This window comes from Leuresthes tenuis, unplaced genomic scaffold (assembly GCF_036924035.1).
Source record: "Leuresthes tenuis unplaced genomic scaffold, fLeuTen1.0.hap1 SCAF_1, whole genome shotgun sequence".
In the NCBI taxonomy this organism is placed as follows: domain Eukaryota; kingdom Metazoa; phylum Chordata; class Actinopteri; order Atheriniformes; family Atherinopsidae; genus Leuresthes; species Leuresthes tenuis.
In genome coordinates this window covers 37,265,147-37,286,145 of record NW_027325355.1, presented here as the reverse complement: position 1 = coordinate 37,286,145, position 20,999 = coordinate 37,265,147, and the positions used below count along the sequence as shown (strand labels likewise).

The 20,999-nt window shown below is 42.8% G+C and overlaps 1 protein-coding gene across 1 annotated transcript in view; it reads right to left on the bottom strand.

Annotated features, from left to right (window-relative positions):
- Window positions 1–1,349: 1,349 nt before the first annotated feature.
- LOC140291326 (uncharacterized) overlaps window positions 1,350–20,999 on the bottom strand; it is a 32,162-nt gene continuing 12,512 nt past the window's right edge. Inside the window, exons 5-9 of the mRNA XM_072379407.1 lie at window positions 20,187–20,290; window positions 13,754–13,830; window positions 13,550–13,648; window positions 2,036–2,137; window positions 1,350–1,357 (exon numbers count right to left, since the gene is read on the bottom strand). Of these exons, the coding sequence (XP_072235508.1) occupies window positions 1,350–1,357; window positions 2,036–2,137; window positions 13,550–13,648; window positions 13,754–13,830; window positions 20,187–20,290 (390 nt within the window). The remainder of the gene's footprint in view (window positions 1,358–2,035; window positions 2,138–13,549; window positions 13,649–13,753; window positions 13,831–20,186; window positions 20,291–20,999) is intronic.

Genomic DNA, 20,999 nt, shown 5'->3' with positions numbered 1-20,999 from the left:
GCTAGGATATTAATTTTGAATTAGCTCTGTATGAATGAACTGGATTATTTTGAGTTTAATTCATTAGATTTGCTTGGATTATGATTACAATGAATTGAATTCCAATTGGTTTGAATTGGCAATGGAGGTAAATATTGCATCAACTATTGTGTCTATCTAACCCACATGAAACGACTGATATTCCTGAATATGTGTAGAACAGAAACTTAAATGTTGCTGTGGATGGAACATTTTCAACAAATAACAAAATTTCTCAGTTTGTTTCCAACATTAGGATTGATGTTCTTATTACAGTTATCCAGAAATGTTCATTTATATCATGAAAATTAGGTATTACCTCATTAAGTGTGAACAGAAATGCTGGATTGTTCTCTCTACATTGCAGTAAAACACACAATAAATGAGTGTTTGTGCACATTGTTCTCCTGAACTGTTGCAGAGGCTTTTTATGGTGATGAAATCCCAAAGGATTCCACTAAATTATGGTTTTTACAACATGCGATGAGACACTTATGGCTAAAATCTTATCTCTTTTACAGATTTTGGTTTAATAATAATTTTAATGTTTGGATCTTAGCAGCAAAGTGACCTTTGTCCATGTCAGTCATTTCTCACAGTTACACCAAGGTAAGCTGCTGGATGTACATGTATGTACAGAAATGAATGTATATATGCACATACAGTATATATGTGGACATTAATGCCATTCTGAAATGTTTAACTGGCTGTGCTTGGCACACAGGAGGATCACACAGCTTACAGGTGACCTCAGTTACATAGACATGAAACTACTGGAACAAAATGCTAATGTACATCGAAATTAACTCTTTGTAGCTTCTGCAAAATTGTGCAGAACACAAAATGTTTAATTAACTAAGCAGATGTTTTACAGAGAGTGGATGAAACGTATGAGACAAAGAGACGCTGTGAGCTATGAACACACCTGCAGTAACTCCTCCTTTAGAAATAAAGAAACATCTGCTCGTGTGCTGAAACCCATGGGTGCTGACCCATTTGTACTGCTGTGTCGTTTAAATCTGCCTTAGAGCTCCAAGAACACACACAACCACTGATGTGACCAGCAACACTCCGCCGATGAGTCCAATCCGAATCCACGGGAAGGTCTCCAGCAGGAAAGAACTGGAGGTCACCTCTGGACTGTCTAGAGGGAGGTCTGGGGGAGGAAGACAGGATGTTAACATCTCATCTGTGATCATCATAATGGATTTCTACACCAGTGCCTTTACTTTGTAGGTAAAGACTCACCTTCATCTGGTGATGATGTTGCCTTCTCCATTGGCTCTGGCTCTGTCACTACTTCACAGAGAGAGAAATGAACAGAAAATGACTCAGTGCGCTAATGCACATAAAACATACAAATCCAAAACTGTTGAAGGCTTCTTTCTTTACCTGAAACACCCTTTTCAGCATCTAGAAAACAAATGTTGTGAGAAAACAATCAATTCATCAGTTCCAGGGTGAGTCGACATCAATAAAAAACACACTCCTTGAAAGTGCAGCAACCAGCTTGTTCCCAGAGAGGAAGAGAAGCTTCACAATAAGTCACAGTATAAGTTGAAACGAATAAATAGTTTGCATGCAGGTATGGGGAGCCACCAGGGACATTATTCAAAATTAGCTTACATACAAAAGTATGACATCAGACCTTCTCGCAAACCTTACACACATAATGTTCTCAGATATGCAGAAGCAGCTGCCTTTTGACTTCAGCAGAAATGATCAGAACCCTGTTAAATGTTACAGCAGTTGGGCAGCAACCGACCACTACAGATCCAGCTGTGAACACACTGGACAGTCACTTAATATCTCATTTGTGTTCTGATTGGTTCAGTGACTGTCCAGGCCGCTGCTTTGCGACGCTCTCTGCGGGCTGCTGAGCAGACTTCAGTGTTCTGATTGGAAAAATGCTGCATCTTTAAACGTGTGTTATACTGTTACACCAGCGGTTAAATACTAATTACCCAGACATACAACACATACATTCTTTATTAACAAACATCAGTGTAAATTTCACCTGTCATGGGCTGAGTGGACCCTTCCACTTCTGTTCCCTCCATTGTTTGGGATGTCCATGGAACCCAATTCTCTGCTGTGGTTCTTTCATCAGGCTCCAAAGCTGTATGGAATAGCCAAACAGTGCATTTGGATTTGCCCTGATTTGTGTTTCAGATGTTATGTTTTTCTAACATATAATCCATTGTAGACACATAATTTGGTCTTATACCTGTGTTTCTAGGTATATGGGAGAGCTAAACTCCTTCTGTGACACCCTAACAATTGGAAAAAGCAGGTGGATGGCTTAATTCTACACTTCAAACCTGGTTGATAAGGTTCAATAGGGAATGGGGGTGTGATGTCACACTGCAGCGTATTCTGTGAAAAGCACCATGGAGGAAACGTCTTTTATTCCGTCCATTCTTCATCTTTTTGTAGAAGTCTGGTAGCTGATTCATCGAGATTCTGTCACATTTTATTTAGGCCCTGTGATGAACTGGCAGGGTGTACCCTTCTCTAGCCCTGGCATGACTCTGAATTAGATTATGGAAAAGCAACTAGATGGCTGGCTTTCATTCAGATACACAATCATGGTAAGATGTTGTATTATGTTTATGTTTATGTATTTAGCAGACGCATTTATCCAAAGCGATTTACAAATGAAGATATGACAAGCTATATAAAATGCTCACAATAAACTACATAAAAAATAAACTCCATAGAAGGAACCCAGGAGTCCGACTCTGTCAGAGGGGACAGAGTAGAGATAGGGTGCAGGCATAGAAGGAAGAGCAGAAAGATAAAGAGCAGAGATAGAGGGGGGAGGGAAGTACAAGGTAAGTGCTGGGATAGGAGATGCTCTCTGAAGAGCTGGGTTTTCAGGAGCTTCTTGAAGATAGACAGGGACGCCCCTGTTCTGGTAGCGCTCGGTAGGTCATTCCACCATCGTGGGACGACACATGAACAGAGTTTGGATTGTCTTAGGCGTGGTGTAGGAGCTGCTAGACGACAATCCTGGGACCAACGGAGGGACCCAGTTGGGACAGAAGCCTTTGCAAGAGCATTCAAGTAGATGGGAGCCGTTCCATTAAGCTCTTTGTAGCTAACATCAGGGACTTGAATTTAATGCGGGCGGTTAAGGGCAGCCAGAGGAGCTCAATGAACAGAGGGGTGACATGTGCTCTTTTAGGCTGATCGAAGACCAGACGCACCGCCATGTTCTGGACCATCTGCAGAGGTTTCATAGTACTGGCTGGGAGACCAGTTAGGAGAGCATTGCAGTAGTCAAGGCGGGAGATGACCATGGCCTGCACCAGGAGCTGGACAGCATGTTGGGTTAGGTATGGTCTGATCTTTCTTATGTTTAGCAATGCAAAGCGGCATGAACAAGCAACCGAGGTAACGTGTTCTTTGAAGGGCAGCTGGTCATCATTCATGACACCCAAGTTTCTAGCAACCTTTGATGAAGCTTAGGTAGGGATTCAGTTTGGATGCAGATGCTGTGGTGTATGGTTGGTTTGGCTGGGAAGACCAGCAGTTCAGTTTTTGGGAGGTTAAGTTGGAGGTGATGGCCTTTCATCCATGTTGATATGTCAGAGAGACAGTCTGAGATTCGTGCTGAGACCGTGTGGTTGTCAGGTGGGAATGACAGATAGAGCTGGGTATCATCAGCATAACATTGGTATGAGAAGCCATGTGATCGGATGATCTGTCCCAGTGAGTTGGATTATATGGCAAAGAGAAGAGGTCCTAGTACTGAACCTTGGGGGACCCCTGTGGCGAGGTGGTGCACTGCAGAAGTGTGACCAAGCCAGGATACTTTGAAAGACCGACCAGTGAGGTATGATTCAAACCAGGAGTGTGCTCTCCCTGTGATGCCCATGCTAGAGAGTATAGACAAAAGGATACTGTGGTTGACAGTGTCAAATGCAGCTGATAAGTCGAGCAGGATAAGTACAGAAGACTTAGCTGTCGCTCTGGCTTCTTTTAAGGCTTCTGTCACAGCTAACAGAGCTGTTTCGGTGGAGTGTCCACTTTTAAACCCAGATTGGTTTGGGTCAAGGAGGTTGTTATGAGAGAGGTAATCGTTGACCTGCTTAAAGACCGCCCTTTCAATGATTTTAGACAGAAACGGGAGGAGAGAGACTGGCCGATAATTCTCCACATGAGTTGGAGGGAGGGAAGGTTTCTTGAGCAGCGGTGTAACCTGGGCTTGCTTGAATGTGGTGGGAAATGTGCCCGATGTCAGTGAAGCATTAATCACATGCGTGACTGCTGCAGTTACAGTAGGAGCAATGGATTGGAGAAGATTAGTAGGGACGGGGTCCAGCAGGCATGTAGTAGGACGGCTACATGTGAGAAGTTTAGACACCCTGCTCTGAGTGAGAGGGGTAAATGAGGAAAATGTTGCAGTCGGACTTCTGCATGCAGATTTTGTGGTACCAGGTTCAGTAAACTGTTTGCTTATAGCTGCCACTTTGTCAGTAAAAATGAGGCAAAGGTGTCTGCTGTTAGATTGGTAGCAGGTGGAGGAGGATTAAGTAGAGTTTTGAAGGTGGAAAAAAGTTTCCGGGTGTCAGTAGTACTATGAATCTTGTTGATGTAGAAGGACTTTTTTGCATCAGTAACACTGGATGTGAATGATGACAGTAGCGCCTGGAATTTAGCTAGATCTGCCGGATCTTCTGACTTGTGCCATTTCCTTTCGGCAGCTCTGAGATTGGTGCGTGACGCTCGGAGAGTATCATTAAGCCAGGGGTGAGACTGGGAGGATCGGGTGGGTTTGGTGGATAGAGGACACAGACTATCCAGAGATAAGCTCAGAGTAGAGCAAAGGGACTCCGTGGCATCATTAACCTGAAGGGAGGAGAATATGCGGGAGGCTGGAAGAGCGGAGGCAACAACGGAGGAGAAGCGGGTGGGCGACAGGTTGCGGAGATTGCGGCGGAAGGAAACCATAGGGGTAGAAGTAGATGGTCTTCTCGGTAGACTCACTCTGAACTGAATGAAATAGTGGTCAGAGAAATGCAGAGGTGTGACAGATAGGGCCTCTGTGGCACAGTTTCTTGAGAAAACGAGATCGAGCACTTTGCCAGCTTTATGGGTCGGAGGACTGCTGAGCAGTTGTAGCTCAAACGAGTGCATTAGTGTCAGAAAATCAGAAGAGTTAGGACTGTCAAGGTGGATGTTCATGTCACCAAGGACCATTATGAGACAGTCACACTAGATAGAAAAGAGAAAGGTGTCGAGTTCATTTAGAAAGTCACCGAGTTGTCCTGGTGGGCGATATACGACAATCATATAGGTTTTGACCGGTGCAGTTACCAAGATGGCGTGGTATTCAAAGGTATTGTATTTAGCTTCAGGTAGCAGTTGGGTGTATTTCCATTTGTTGGAAATGAGCCTGTTCCACCACCTCTCCCAGATGTACGAGAGGTGTGGGAAAATGAGTGGTTGGTTGAAAGTGCAGCCGGGGTACCTGTGTTTTCAGGCTTAATCCAGGTTTCAGTGAGAGCCAGGATGTCAAGAGACAGGTGGTTGGCATAAGCCATAATGAAATCTGCTTTGTTTACTGCTGATTGGCAATTCCACAACCCCACAAACAAGGGTGTGTCACAGAGTGAAGTGGGCTTTAGAGAGCGGAGGTTGTTAAGGTTGCGTGGCGTTTGGTTGTGTGAAACCTTCTGTGCGAGCCGGAGACAACAGGAATGGGTTTGAGGCACATTTTAAAGCAGGTGGTGAGGCCAGAGCGACATGGATGAGGCAAGTAGGACAGGTTTGCCTTGCTCAGTGGCCTTGCCCGGTGGACACACACAGGTAGACACGCTAGTCTTTACCCAAGAATGTCTTCACACGAGAATGGCTGACGCTTCCACTGACGCTTCAGGCGCCACCCCTTACTTTATGTTGTGCACAGCCGTTCACGTGTTGGTTAATTGCACTAAGCTGAGACCGCTTTAAAGCTCTAGCCTTTAGTGAGAGGACCGCTCACCGAGAGTTAACCAACAAGTGTTTCAGAGAGGGGAGTGACCGCCTGTTCTGATTGCTTTGCGAGGCTGAGGCTACTAGGCAGCAGGTTTCACCCATGGATTGGTATTAAAAAGTAAACTGCTTTTTCACTGCTTTCGTGTGTGGAGGAAAAACAAAGTATCATCTCTGATTGCCATTGTCTGTAATTTGTCTGTTGCTGTTTATCTGTTAATGGTCTACATTTGTGGGAATGACTGTGTTAGCACACACATCTGTAACTCCTGCTCACATCTACCTATAAACTGTCTGTGTGAATTAAGAGCTCTGTACCCACTGAACTACTCTGCTAAATGGCCACTGGCACGATGGGAACATCAGGATCACTGGTCCACGCTTTGTTAGAAGTATGGGTCCAAACCATTTGACTGTTCAATCTTCTGCAACTGCCAGACCCTGGCCTCTGACTCATGATAAATCTTATTCTCTTTCTCACATTTTCTTTCCAAACACTTACTTGTGTTGGATGCATGGCTTTCTCCTCTCTGACATTAATTGTCTACTACCTGGGGATCGTTGCTAGCAGGATGGTGAGCAGTACCCAGAAGGCAACATCATAGTAACCTTCATCATGGGTCTGCATGACTTAGAATGTGCACTGGCTGGAGTGGGCAGACTTTCATGCCATGTAAACAGCATATCAGCCAGCTCACATGCTGGATGCACCACTCACAGCTGTAAAAGCAAGTTTATTCACATCACTTTGACTGACAAACACCCACGTCAGTCATGCAGAGACCTCTGCTTGATTATTGTTTCTTGTGGAGTCAAAAGGTTGTCGTCTAGCAGTGTCCTGTCTATCTAAGACCCAGCTCTTCAGAGAACATCTCCTACCCTGGCCTTTATTGTTATTGTACAGTACAGGACAAAGAAATTCAAAAGTGCAACTCCACTGGGTCCATATGAACAATATGAATAAATAAATACAGCAATACACAATAAATACAAATACAAGTATTTACAAGCAGGTAGCAGGGTTTATATAGCGTGTGGATAAAAGCTGTTAGTGAGTCTGGAGGTTCTGAATTTGATGGACCTATAACGCCTGCTGGAGGGTAGCGGTTCAAACAGATGATGACCAGGGTGTGTATCGTCCTTTATTATGTTTTTAGCTCTTGAGAGAATGTTTTCAATGTCTGACAGAGACGGGAGAGCTTTCTTGTCTGCAACAGAACATTCAGCAAACCACACAGATCATCTTATAAGGAGAGACGTATGCCCATAGCAGCTCAGCACTATTCTGTATTGCATTATAGAATCATCTTTAGTGATTCTTATGTATTTCTGTATAACGTGTGACGACCCCTCCGCTCCACTCGTTGTCCCTGAGTTGTTTTTTTTTGTCGTTTCGTCCCTTTTGCAGGGAGTAAAGCGTAGTTTATGCTTCTCCATCATTTCGAGGCTGGGAACGGGTACATTTACAACACTGGTTCACCCACTGAGGAAAGAAAATGCACTCGATACTTTCAAATGTCAACGGGCCGACTTCTTCACCGTGTACAGCCGTTAAGACCTGAAAAATCAACTGCCGGAAATTATGTTCTGAGCGGACCAATCACAGCCCTTGTGGTCCGCGTAGATTGGTCTCGACGCGTAGATTTTTTTGGAGGTGAACATCAGGCTAAAATGACGGTGTAGCCGGCACACGAGGCACCAAATATATATGTATGTATATAGCGGACACATGTAGCGTGATGTGATAAGATATAAGGATTTATCTGAAAGTTCTTACTATCTGAATAAGCCTTATTTTACCTTGTTTTAGGGCACCAACTTCAATCGAAGGAAAAAGACGATTCTGGTATGTTAAATTAATAATCAATTATTAATTATTAATTAATAATTAATAAATTCCAGTCTTATATAGCCGCTATTCGTGAATTCGTGAGTTTTGTTGGATTCACACATACGTAAAGAACACGTACTCAAAAATCGGTTGATTTTATATATATATATATATATGAACCATTAATTAAAATGACATGACCAAAGACATGAACCTTAAGACAACAGGAGAAATGCTTTGAATATGGATGATTATAGAAGAAACACTGAGTGAATTGAAAATCAAGGAACATCCTGTCTCAGGGTGATGCAGAGAAACTAGTTCATGCATTTGTTACTTCAGGATTGGACTACTGTAATTCCTTATTATTGGGCTGTCCCACATATTCTCTGAAAAGCCTCCAGCTGATCCAAAACCCTGCAGCCAGAGTTCTGATGAGAACTAACAGGAGAGATCATGTTTCTCCAGTTTTAGCTTCTCTTCATTGGCTCCCTGTTAAATTCAGAATAGAATTTAAGATTCTTCTCCTCACATATAAAGCTCTTAATGACCGAGCTCCATCATATCTTAAAGATCTCATTGTAAGATATTTCCCTAACAGAGCACTTCGCTCCCAAACTGCAGGTTTACTTGTTGTTCCCAGAGTTTCTAAAAGTAGAATGGGAGGTAGAGCCTTCAGTTATCAGGCCCCTCTCTGTGGAATAAGCTGCCAGTAAATGTCCGGGGAGCAGACACCCTTTCCACTTTTAAGATTAGACTTAAAACTTTCCTTTTTGATAAAGCTTATAGTTAGGGATGGCTCAGGTAATCCTGAAACATCCCATAGTTAAGCTGCTATAGGCTTAGACTGCTGGGGGACCTCATCTGTCACACCTTTCCTCACTTTGCTCTCTTTTTCCCCCTGTTTAATTTCTCAAATGATATTATGTACATGTGCATTATTGTGGTTATTAACTTGTGTTTCCCTGTTCCAACAGGTATCCTTTGAATGGTGTTATGGTGTTTTTCCCCCCTCTTTTCCCTCTTTTCTGTCTTCTCAAACCCCAGCTGGTCGAGGCGGATGGCCACCCTTCCTGGTTCTGGTTCTGCCAGAGGTTTCTTCCTGGTTCTTGTTCTGCCAGAGGTTTCTTCCTGGTTCTGCCAGAGGTTTCTTCCTGGTTCTGGTTCTGCCAGAGGTTTCTTCCTGTTAAAGGGAGTCGTTCCTTTCCACAGTCCCTCAGGCTCAGGACGGGAGATTGGACTGAAGACAAGTTTCAGTGCAATCTGTTGGTTTCCTTAGCAAGGAAATTAATTTTTTGAATTGGCTCTATATGAATGAATTGGATTATGATTACAATGAATTGAATTCCAATTGGCTTGAATTGGACTATATTACTTAAGTGCCTTGAGATGACAATTGTTGTAATCTGGCGCTATATAAATAAAATTGAATTGAATTGAATTGAATTGAAAAGAACAAAGGGGAGGGGATGGATGGATACCGGAATCATTCAAATAGTCGAGTTTTGTTACTATTTGAATTTAAAGGCTAACAACTTGGGTTAATTTATAATTTCAACAGCAAATTCTCTCGACACCCACCGCATACCGTCTGAAATGTAAGAACAGGGCAGATCTTACTGTTAGGTCAGCTCCGAACCACAGGTAATCACCAGCGGGTCCCACTGGGTCTCTCTCTGTTCTGCATCTCGCGGCCTTCGTTGTGGTTGACTTTCAGGGACTGGACCGGTCGCTTTCCTGCGCCGGAGGGTGGCTTCTGGTGGCTTCTGGTGGCTCGGAAGACGAACGGATGGTGTGTTGGAATTCACCGCAAATGATAAAACTGTCCAAGGGTGGAGTTGGTTTTGGTTGCTGACCAACTCTGATGAGGTGAACTTAAATTCACCAAAGATTGACAAAAAGGTTGACAAGCTTAACGCTGGCTCCTTTTGGTGATCAAAAATAGGTGAGGATGCTGCAGCAGCAGAGTTTAAAACGTGCTATAGAGAGGAGACAGGATGACGGACGAACAAAAACGCAAAATGTATCTTTCTACTACATTCTTCTCTTTCTGTCTTTGTTCGGACCTTCTTCTTCCATCTCATCTTCCTCTCCTGCCATTTCCAAAGACTCTCCGCCAGACTCTCATTCCATCAATTAGAGCTCTCTGCTCTTCATTTTCTGAACTCCTGAACTCTTCTGAACTCATCTGGACTGCTGAAGTGACTTTTCCTCGCGGTTTCCAGAGTTTGATTCGCGGAGGCGGGGCATAACGTAGGCTTATGCTACACTTTCAGCCAATGGTATGCCTGAAACTGTTGTGACGTCTGCCTGGGCGTATTTTGAAGGTGACCCATTCTGGTTTACGAGCCTGCAATGAGGGTGCAACAAAGGAACTTGTTTCTTCATTTCTCCGTTAAGATATAAAGGGTAAAGATATAGCATAAACTTAGGATATAAAGACATCAAAACAAAATAACATAACATAACATAACATAATGGTTATGAGTCTCAACATTCAGATGGATATCTGTAAAATTATGACGTATGAATAACGAACCAAACAATGTTTGAAGCATTGGTTAACAGTTGCATTATTTCATATAAATATATATATATATATATATAGTGGTTTAGAGTGTTGTGAACGTGGTCAGAGCAGTTGTCTCTTGGGTGGGTGGAAGTGAAAGGGCTGGAAGTGGAGGAGCGCAGGCTGAGTTTAGGTGGTGCGGGCTATGCTTCTGGTTAATTGTACATCACTGTGAAGGAGGCTGTTTTGACGGCTTATGAGTTGGTTTAGGACCTGGGAGAAGTCTGGGAAGCAGATTCATGTTGAGTTTGCCAGGGATCTGGAGACTCATTTCAGTCGGTGGTGTGCTTCTTTGGAGGTCAGCACTTTTGGTGACCTTTGTAATTTGGTTGTTCTAGAGCAGTTTAAGAACTCTCTTTCCGGTCATAATGCTGTGAACATAAAGTGAAGACTGCTACCAAGGCTGCTAAGCTGCTAAGGGTGGCCATGGGCACCACTCTCGGGATGATTTTGGCTATCGGGGAGGTGGTAAATTTTGTGTGGCAAATCATGTGAAGGGGTGTGAAGGAGTTAGTCCTCACTTGGGTAACAGCAGGCCAGAATGGGTTGCACATGGTCAAGTACAGTGTGACTCAACTAAAACATGCCGTTAATGCAAAGGCAGGGGGCATTGGAAAGGGGATTGTCCAAAACTCAGGAATAGTGGTTAAATCTGCTGCTCTTGCTACTTCTGACCAAGGTGTTAGTCCTGTCATTTCCTCCTCCCAGCAGCACTGTGGGTTGGTTCAGGGTGAGGTTGCCATGGGGGTGCATCTTGCACTTCCCCTTGAGGGGGTTGATGTTATTCTTGGTAATGATCTTGCTGGGAGCCATATGTGGGCTGATGGTCTGCCACCTCCACCCATAGTAACATCTTCACCTGTGGTTACAGGAAAGCCAGATGAGCGTGCTCAGTGTTTTCCTGTTGTCTTCATGACTTGTGCAGTGACACGAGCTATGTGCCAGGTTGAGTCCGAGCCTAATACTGACCTTGAGGATGGGGAGCAGGGGAGAGAGAAGTCTTCTCTGTAGGCATCTTCTTTTGTCTGTTTCTCACAGTGCCCTGCTGGCGGGGCAGAGAGCAGATCCCTTTCTGAGTCATTTGTTTGACCAGGTTCTCACTGTTTAGGAGGCAGAGAGTGTTGGTACGTGTTGAAGGGTGGGTTGTTGGGGCGGAAATGGTTGCTGCATGGGGAAAACTTTGTTGGTGACCCGGTCTGGCAGATTGTTGTTCCTTCTAAGTTTCACAGTGAAGCTCTGAAGGCTTCCCATGATCAGTCTGAGTGTCCACAAGACTTATAACTACATTCTGATGTACTTTTTCTGGCCTTGGTTAAAGAAGGATGTGTCCAGGTACTTTAGAACATGCCTTACGTCAGATGACCGGTAAACCGAACCAGAGTATTAAGCTGGTTCCTCTGTATCCTATTCCAGCAATTGCGCAGCCATTTGAACATCTGATTATTGATTGTGTCGGTCCCTTGCCTCGTTCCAAAGCTGGTAGTAACTTTTTATGCTGACAGTAACGTGTCAGAGCCTAAGGTATACAGCTGCGTACCTACTTCTCACCATTACTGCTAGGTCTGTGGTGAAGGCTCTGACGCAGTTAATTTTTACCTTTGGCATTCCAAAAATAATCCAGAGCGATCAGGGATCGAACTTTTCTTCTCATCTCTGAGCTCAGGTTTTGAAACAGCTGCATATAAAGCATAATCAGAACCTCCTAGTAATTTGGTTGACTACGTTTGTGGACTTCGTCGCTGGTTGTATGCTGGGGGGGATGGCTAGGGAGAAGTTGACCTCTTCCCAGGAGAAGATGAGGCGTCTTTATGACCGTAAAGCTGAGCAGCAGCAGTTTAGCCCAGGTGATCAGGTACTTGCGTTGTTGCCAGTTATCAGCTACCCTTACCAGGCTAAGTTTACTGGCATGTTCACAGTGCTACGCCAGCTGTCAGACCAAAATAATTTGCTGTCAACACCAGGGCGTAGGAAGTAATGTAATTTTAATGAATCGTTATTATACTCAGCAGGTCTACACATCCAAAGGTGCGGAACAGACAGGTTAGGCCATGTCTGTACCCCCTCTGGTCTTTAGTGTTAACAGACAGGGACTGGTAAGGCCATGTCTGTGGATGCTGCAGTAGGAAGGTTTTGTTTTTTGTCTGTACCGGAGGTTGACAGGGTTTATCCAACCTGATGAGAGTTTGTTGCGTGGCAGGCCAAAAAATTCTGAAACCCTGAGAAATGTGAAACTTCTGTTTGGGCATTTGTCTGAGGTAGGGAGTGCTGAGCTGTTTGCTCTGATCAATGAGTACCCGTGTTTGTTTGGGGACGTACCAAGTCAAACTAATCTAATTGAGCATGACATTGATGTAGGTGAGGCACAACCAATCTGCCAATGTTTCTACCGGGTGTCAGAAGAGAAGCTTAAGGTGATGGACAGGGAGATGCAGTACATGCTTGATAATGGTATTGCTGAACCCTCTGCATCTAGCTGGGCATCACCTTTCTTGTTAGTGGATAAGTCTGACAAAAGTCCCAGGTTTTGTACAGACTACAGGAAGGTAAAAGGGGTCACAAAACCAGATGCTTATCCCCTGCTACGAATGGAAGAGTGCGTAGATCAGGTTAGCTCAGCTTAGCTCAGCTCAGTTTGTTAGCAAGTTTGACTTATCAAAGGGTTACTGGCAAGTTTCACTGAGAGAGCCAAGGAGATCTCTGCTTTTATAACCCCCTCTGGTCTTTAGTGTTATGCGTTTGGGTTTACTGAACGCACCGGCTACGTTCCAGCACCTTGTGAGCATGGTTGTGTCTGGGTTGGAGGGTTGTGCTGTCTACCTTGATGACGTTGTGATCTACAGTAATACGTGGGAAGAACATCTGGTCCGTATCATTAACCTGTTTGATCGCTTACACATCCACACACTCATACTTGCATACACTATTGAAAACTGACTTCCACGTTTCTTTAATTTATTTAACTTTGAGAATAACATTTATGCTTGTATTTGGAAAAACCCTTGTCTGTCTCCCATCAGTGTTGCAGCTTTAGAGCCAGCCTGTGACAAGCGGACCTGTAGCAACTTGGTTTATTTCATATTTCATTCTTACAAAACACACTTTATCTCACATTTGGGGTTGGACGCGTTCTGGAGAACAGATAGAAGACTCACTGTTTTTAAAAACTGTCGTCTCTTCTGTCTGGAGTATCAGAGGCCACAGAGTCATACTGACCCAGTCCTCTCTGGTGGTTCTTTCTTCAGGGTTCAAAACTGTAAAAAACAAAAGGGGGAAAGGGGTTTGTAATCTGTGATGATACAACATTCTCTCAGCAGGTTTCCTGCTGTTGCAATTACAAGAAGAAGAATAAGGATTACCATTATCAGTAGGGATTTTTTCCAGCACAGTCAATGTGATACTCTCTGGTATCCCAGGGCTGGCAGTATCAGACCTCCTACAAATATAATTAATAATGGTTACTAGTAATGGTAACAACAGTCCATTTTAATCGCTGCATCTGAGTCAGTCCTGGATCCTTTGACCCAGGTCACATTAAAAGAAGAGATGAGATGTCATAAGAGTGCTACATCTTGAGTCCCTGCTGTCTCTTGTTGTCTGATTAGATTTTTTTACTACGTCTGAACCTTAATTTAACAGATTAACTGTTTTATGATTTGGACTTTATCAGGAAAATGAAATACAATTGTGTGAGGTTCCCCCAGTGCTGACCTAACCTCTAACCAGTTAAAATGAAAAATCTATTTCAGAGATTATCATCAGATTTAGAACCTAATATCAGAGTACCTGCTTCAACAACAGACTCATTTATGAATATGAATGACAGTTATTCTTGTACAGCACAAACAATTGTGTGTTTTCTTCAGAACATCTGCTCTCTGTTGTAACTTTATTAAACTCATTTGGATCTTAAGAACCAGAGCTGTGGAACAGCACAACTTCAGCTGTAGCTTAGGAGGAATAGTAGGAAAACCCAGCTTCCCTGGACCACATGTTGAAGTGTCATTGGGCAAGACACTGAACGCTGCGTTGCCTACAGAAGTGTCATGCTCACCTATTTGTGAATGTGCGTGTCGCCTGCAACATTGTATAGACTAAGGTGTTGTAAGTGTGTGTTTGTGTATGTGTGTGAGATAATGGGTGAATGTGGCTTATAATGTAAAAGTGCTTTGAGTGGTCAACTAGACTAGTACATTTATACAGTTGTACAGTACTATATCAGTACAGTCCGTTTCAGTTTAAATTCACTGCTATGATAAGGATGATAAGTAAATTAAATAATACAACACACTATTATGGATCTCCAGCTTTAATTTTAGATCAATGTATTAGGTATAGAGACGGTCCATAACAGTCAGAGCTTGTGTGCGCGTGTGTGTATCTGTGTGTGTGTGTGTGTGAGTTTATGTATGTATTGGTTTTATTATGGAAAGCACTTTACACTGCTTCTGTATAAAAAGTGCAATATTAATAAAGTTTGATTTGATTTGAAATAACTTGATTATTATGACCATACAATTTATTAGGAATCATGACTGTAAAAAAATGTTAATTCCTACTGAATGACTTTAAATTAGGCATTTTATAAGAGATATTTATATAGTATCAAGAAGAACAAAATAAGTGATGATCATTTTTATAGTCCTTTGTTTACCTTTAGGAAAAGGAGTCATGCCTTCGAGATAGTTTTTATCCTTTTGAAATACTTTCTTTTTAGCCTCCTGGCCATGTGATTTGGCACTCTTGTAAAGACAGACATTAAATAGAAAGCAGGCTTGGAGAGGCTTTCCACATACAGTATATTGGTGTTCCAATCACTTCCATGGCCACAGGTGTATAAATTCAAGCACCTGTTTAATCAAATCAACTTACAAATGAGGATGTAACATTACAGCTAACATCACAGCTAACAATAAACTACGTAGAAGGACACCACTTGTCAGACTCTGTCCGAGGTGACAGGGGTGTAAGTGTAGAGATAGACTGCAGGCATAGAGGGAAGTACAGAAAGATAAAGTGCAGTAGAGGGGGTAGGGGAGTACAGGGTAGGTGCTAGGATAGGAGTTGCTCTCTGAAGAGCTGGGTCTGAGTTTCTTGAATATAGACAGGGACGCCCCTGTTTTGGTGGCGCTCGGTAGCTCATTCCACCATCGTAGAATGACACATAAAAAGAGACTGGATTGTCTTAAGTGTGGTGTAGGAGCTGCTAGACGACAATCCTGGGATGATCGGAGGGACCGAGTTGTGACATAAGCCTTTGCAAGAGCATTCAAGTAGATGGGAGCCATTCCATTAAGCTCTTTGTAGGCCAACATCAGTGACTTGAATTTGATGCGGGCGGCCAAGGGTAGCCAGTGGAGTTCAATGAACAGAGGGGTGACTTGTGCTCTTTTTGGAACAGATGCACCACTACGTTCTGGACCATCTGCAGAGGTTTCACAGCACAGGCTGGGAGACCAGTTAGGAGAGCATTGCAGTAGTCAAGGTGGGAGATGACCATGGCCTGCACCAGGAGCTGGACAGCATGTTGGGTTAGGTATGGTCTGATCTTTTTTATGTTTAGTAATGCAAAGCGGCATGAACGAGCAACAGAGGTAACGTGGTCTTTGAAGGTTAGTTGGTCATCAATCATGACACCCAAGTTTCTAGCTACCTTTGATGGAGCAAGAGATAGGGATTCGGTTTGGATGCAGATGCTGTGATGTATGGTTGGTTTGGCTGGGAAGACCAGCAGTTCAGTTTTTGGGAGGTTAAGTTGGAGGTGATGGGCTTTCATCCATGTTGATATGTCAGAGAGACAGTCTGAGATTTGTGCTGAGACCGTGTGGTCGTCAGGTGGGAATGACAGATAGAGCTGGGTATCATCAGCATAACATTGGTATGAGAAGCCATGTGATCGGATGATCTGTCCCAGTGAGTTGGATTATATGGCAAAGAGAAGAGGTCCCAGTACTGAACCTTGGGGGACCCCTGTGGCGAGGTGTGACATGAGACACTGCAGAAGTGTGATCAAGCCAGGATACTTTGAATGACCGACCAGTGAGGTATGATTCAAACCAGGAGTGTGCTCTCCCTGTGATGCCCATGCTAGTAGAACTGTAGCGATACACTAATCTCACAATACGATACGATACACCGCATTCAGCCAACGATTCCATACGATTTTATACGATTCGATACGATTTAATACACATCATTTTCTGAAAGATTTTAAAGGGACAGTGTAATTTGACATGAGTCGTCGCTGATTGGACTGGTGGTCCGTCCTTTGAACTGGAAGGACAACATCGCCAGACAAACGGCAACAAACAAACGTGTCTTCAGCGTACGCAGACTCACGTTTATGTTGTGAATAATACATCATCAACCTGCTTGTTTTACTTGCTAAATACCTTATACATAAATTCAAATTCTCTAATCACAAACCATCTTGTTAAATTTTGAGGAGCTCAAACAATACATTACAACAATCCTACATTCTATAAACAGAAAAGCCATCAAAACCACTGAGCTATTTTATATAATTTTATATATTTTATATGCACTTTATATGACATTTTTATGAACTAATTTATCACTGTTTTGTATAATGTGACTCCACTGGCAATGTTTTGTATTATGTTAATGTTCTGTGTTTTCACCAATTGTAACCTCTGACTTTTCAATAAAGTTTCCTAAAAAAAATTTAAAAAATTTAAATCGATGCTCACGGCTGAAAAATTGATACTTTATCAAGAAACAAAATATCGATATAAATCGCGGTATCTATAAAATCGCTCAGCCCTACAAGCTAGAGAGTATGGACAAAAGGATGCTGTGGTTGACAGTGTCAAATGCAGCTGATAAGTCGAGCAGGATAAGTACAAAGGACTTAGCTGTCGCTCTGGCTTCTTTTAAGGCCTCTGTCACAGCTAACAGAGCCGTTTCGGTGGAGTGTCCACTTTTAAACCCAGATTGGTTTGGGTCAAGGAGGTTGTTATGTGAGAGGTAATTGGTGACCTGCTTAAAGACCGCCCTTTCAATGATTTTAGACAGAAACGGGAGGAGAGAGACCGGCGATAATTCTCCACATGAGTTGGAGGGAGGGAAGGTATTTTGAGCAGCGGTGTAACCTGAGCTTGCTTGAATGTGGTAGGAAATGTGCCCGAAGTCAGTGAAGCATTAATCACATGCGTGACTGCTGCAGTTACAGTAGGAGCAATGGATTGGAGAAGATTAGTAGGGATGGGGTCCAGCAGGCATGTAGTAGGACGGCTACATGTGAGAAGTTTAGACACACTGCTCTGAGTGAGTGTCAGAACGCGGTGTGAAGGGAGGACTCAGATGCAGAGTTCAAATAAAACTTGATTTATTACAGAAACGAGAACAAAAAGCGCCGCTGAGCCGGTTATCAATAACGCTGGTTATAACAAAACAAAACAAGACTATGACTGTGGAACAAAATGGCAAAAACCTGACCGGACAAAACCTGAACAAACGTGTACCTGATACATGGAGAAAGGTGAGGATTCTGCCTTGAACTGAGGGAAACCTGGAAACTAAATACTGTGGGGAGGTGATTGTTGATGGGGTGCAGCTGTGAAACAAAAACAGGTGACTTGAGTGAACCTAATGTGACAGGGGAAGAAACAGGAAATGAACCTAAAACCTGAAAACAAGACAAGACAAAAACAAAACTCAAAATGTGACATGACAGCGAGAGGGGTGAATGAAGAAAATGTTGCAGTAGGACTTCTGCATGCTGATTTTGTGGTACAAGGTTCGGGTGAGAACATTTCAGGAAACTGTTAGCTTATAGCTGCCACTTTGTCAATAAAGAATGAGACAAAGGTGTCTGCTATCAGACTGGTAGCAGGTGGTGGTGCTGGAGGATTAAGTAGAGTTGTGAAGGAGGAAAAAAGTTTCCGGGTGTCAGTCGTACTGTGAATCTTGTCAAGCACCTCGGCACGCAGAATACTTCGACAAACATTTGTGAAAGAATGGGTCGCTCTCAGGAGCTCCGTGAATTCCAGTGTGGTACCGTGATAGGCTGCCCCCTGTGCAACAAGTCCAGTCGTAAAAATGTCCTCGCTACTAAATATTCCACAGTTAACTGTCAGCCAAGTGGTAGGCCACGTAAAATGACAGAGCGGGGTCAGTGGATGCTGAGATGCATAGTGCGCACAGGTCGCCAACTTTCTGCACAGTCAATCGCTACAGACCTCCAAACTTCATGTGGCCTTCAGATCAGCTGTTGTTTTGCCGGAGCTGGGCTTGGCCCCTTAGTTCCAGTGAAAGGAACTCTGAATGCTTCAGCATACCAAGAGATTTTGGACCATTTCATGCTCCCAACTTTGTGGAAACAGTTTGGGGATGGCCCCTTCCTGTTCCAACATGACTGCGCACCAGAGCACAAAGCAAGGTCCATAAAGACATGGATGAGCAGGTTTGGTGTGGAAGAACTTCACTGCCCTGCACAGAGTCCTGACCTCAACCCGATAGAACACCTTTGGGATGAATTCGAGCGGAGCCTGTTAGCCAGGCCTTCTGTCCAACATCAGTGTCTGACCTCACAAATGTGCTTCAAAGAATGGTCAGAAATTCCCACAAACACACTTCTAAACCTTGTGGAAAGTTTGCCCAGAAGAGCTGAAGCTGTTATAGCTGCAAAGGGTGAGCCGACGTCATATTAAACCTTATGGATTAAGAATGGGATGTCACTTAAGTTCACATGTGTGTAAAGGCAGATGAGCGAATACTTTTAGCAATATAGTGTATGTGTAAGAGGACCTAAAGCCAGAACAACTAAAAGGGGCCTCTACAAAATACTGGATGATGGATCTGTAATCTTCAATACTAAAATTTAAAATTCAATACATCTGCTGAAGTATATAAGTCTGAATACTTTATAGTTCTGTGTTGTAATACAAACAGACCCATCACCTCTCAACCAAATACAGCAAACAAAAGTTATTCCTGACCAAATCTTTCCATTTGTCATATAAGTATGAAATTTTGTAGCTTTCTTTAGTATCAGTAAGCAACCCTTAAATAACCATGAGTCATGAAATCCTTGAATCAACTGATACTCATTGTGCAGTTACGCAGACCAGTTTCCCACAACTAGTCAACAAGATTCATGCACATGTTGGGAGGAACCTGTCTCTGTGGGAGAGGGAAGACATAAGAGAAGCAGCAACACTGACCTGAAGGCAGATACGTAGCAGCATTTGGAAATAGAAAGTATGCTTACCCCGAATGAGAGAAGCTTGACAAAAGCAAAAAGTGTATTTGATTTTTTTCTTCAATTATCTTTGTGAAAAACTATTTTATAACCAAGTCAAATTTGTACTAAAACTGAATTATTTCAATGAAAAAATAATCAAATTAGAAATCAAATTGAATTGCAACATTCTGAAGTGGAATGGAATTGAATCATAAAATCAGTAGCGATGCCCAGCCCTAGTGTTGTATTACAAAAAGCCTGTGGCATTGACTTGTCATTTATCAACAGTGTAATAAGTTAACAGTGTTAATTTATCATCATCTGCGGTATCTTCAGACCCACAGCAGTTTGCTTACTGTCCTGGGATTGGTTTTGAAGATTCCATCACTACCTACTGTTTATCTACTGCTGGACAAAGCAGTAGATAAACAGTACTGTGAGGATCATGTTCTTTCATTTCACCAGTTATTTTAGTAAACTTCAGCCAGTGTTGTTGCTGAAGTAAGTTGGTTTATGTGATGCTGTGATGTGAAAAATGAGCACAACAAAAGTAACCCACCAACTTACAGATTAAACATGGAACTTACCAGGTTTTATACCAACACTGGTACTTTCCACTGTCATTCACTTTTGGTACTATTGACAAAAAGCAGTCTTCTCGATTGGCTCCAATTGTGCAAGAACGTGGTAGCTGTAAAGGACAAAGATTGCAAGTGAATAAAGATTATTAGATTTTTGAGGAAAAGACTGACAGTAAAAACCCACAAAACTGACAAAGAAGACAATTAAGATGTTTGTTAAACAAATATGAATGTCAGGTAATTGTGGACAAGGCATATGTTCTATCAGGATTTAAAGGTAGAGGTCTCCCATTCTGTCTGTGTACAGTATTCTACCCTCTGTCTTGTTTTTTATGCAACATAGGTTTTGTAAAGACTGCCCTCTCACTCACACTAAAAAAGCTCACAGGGGAATAGAGCAGACAGCGGCTGATGTATTTCGAACACCACTTCAATGCAACAGGGCTTTATAATCATACTGAGGACAGTCATATGAACCATTGCAGGCATGACTGATACATCTGACAGCACAAGTTATCTGACAGGTTTGTTGTGCACCATATGCAGATGAAAAACAAGTGGAGAATTCAAACACAGCAAAACTCTGAAAGAAATCTACAGGATATAAGTAAAAGTATGCTTCTTGGGTTCTGACAGGTAGATTTTGTTAGGTTAGTCATGGTTTACTGGTGTTCACTACTTTTTTAAGTAGGAATAATTTCAGATAATTTTTCAGTCATTCAAAAGACAAAAGGTGAGTAAAGCTGACATTATCACATAATTTTTGTGACTTGAACTTGAACTGATACCTGAATGTACCTGTCTAACTGTCTACATTGT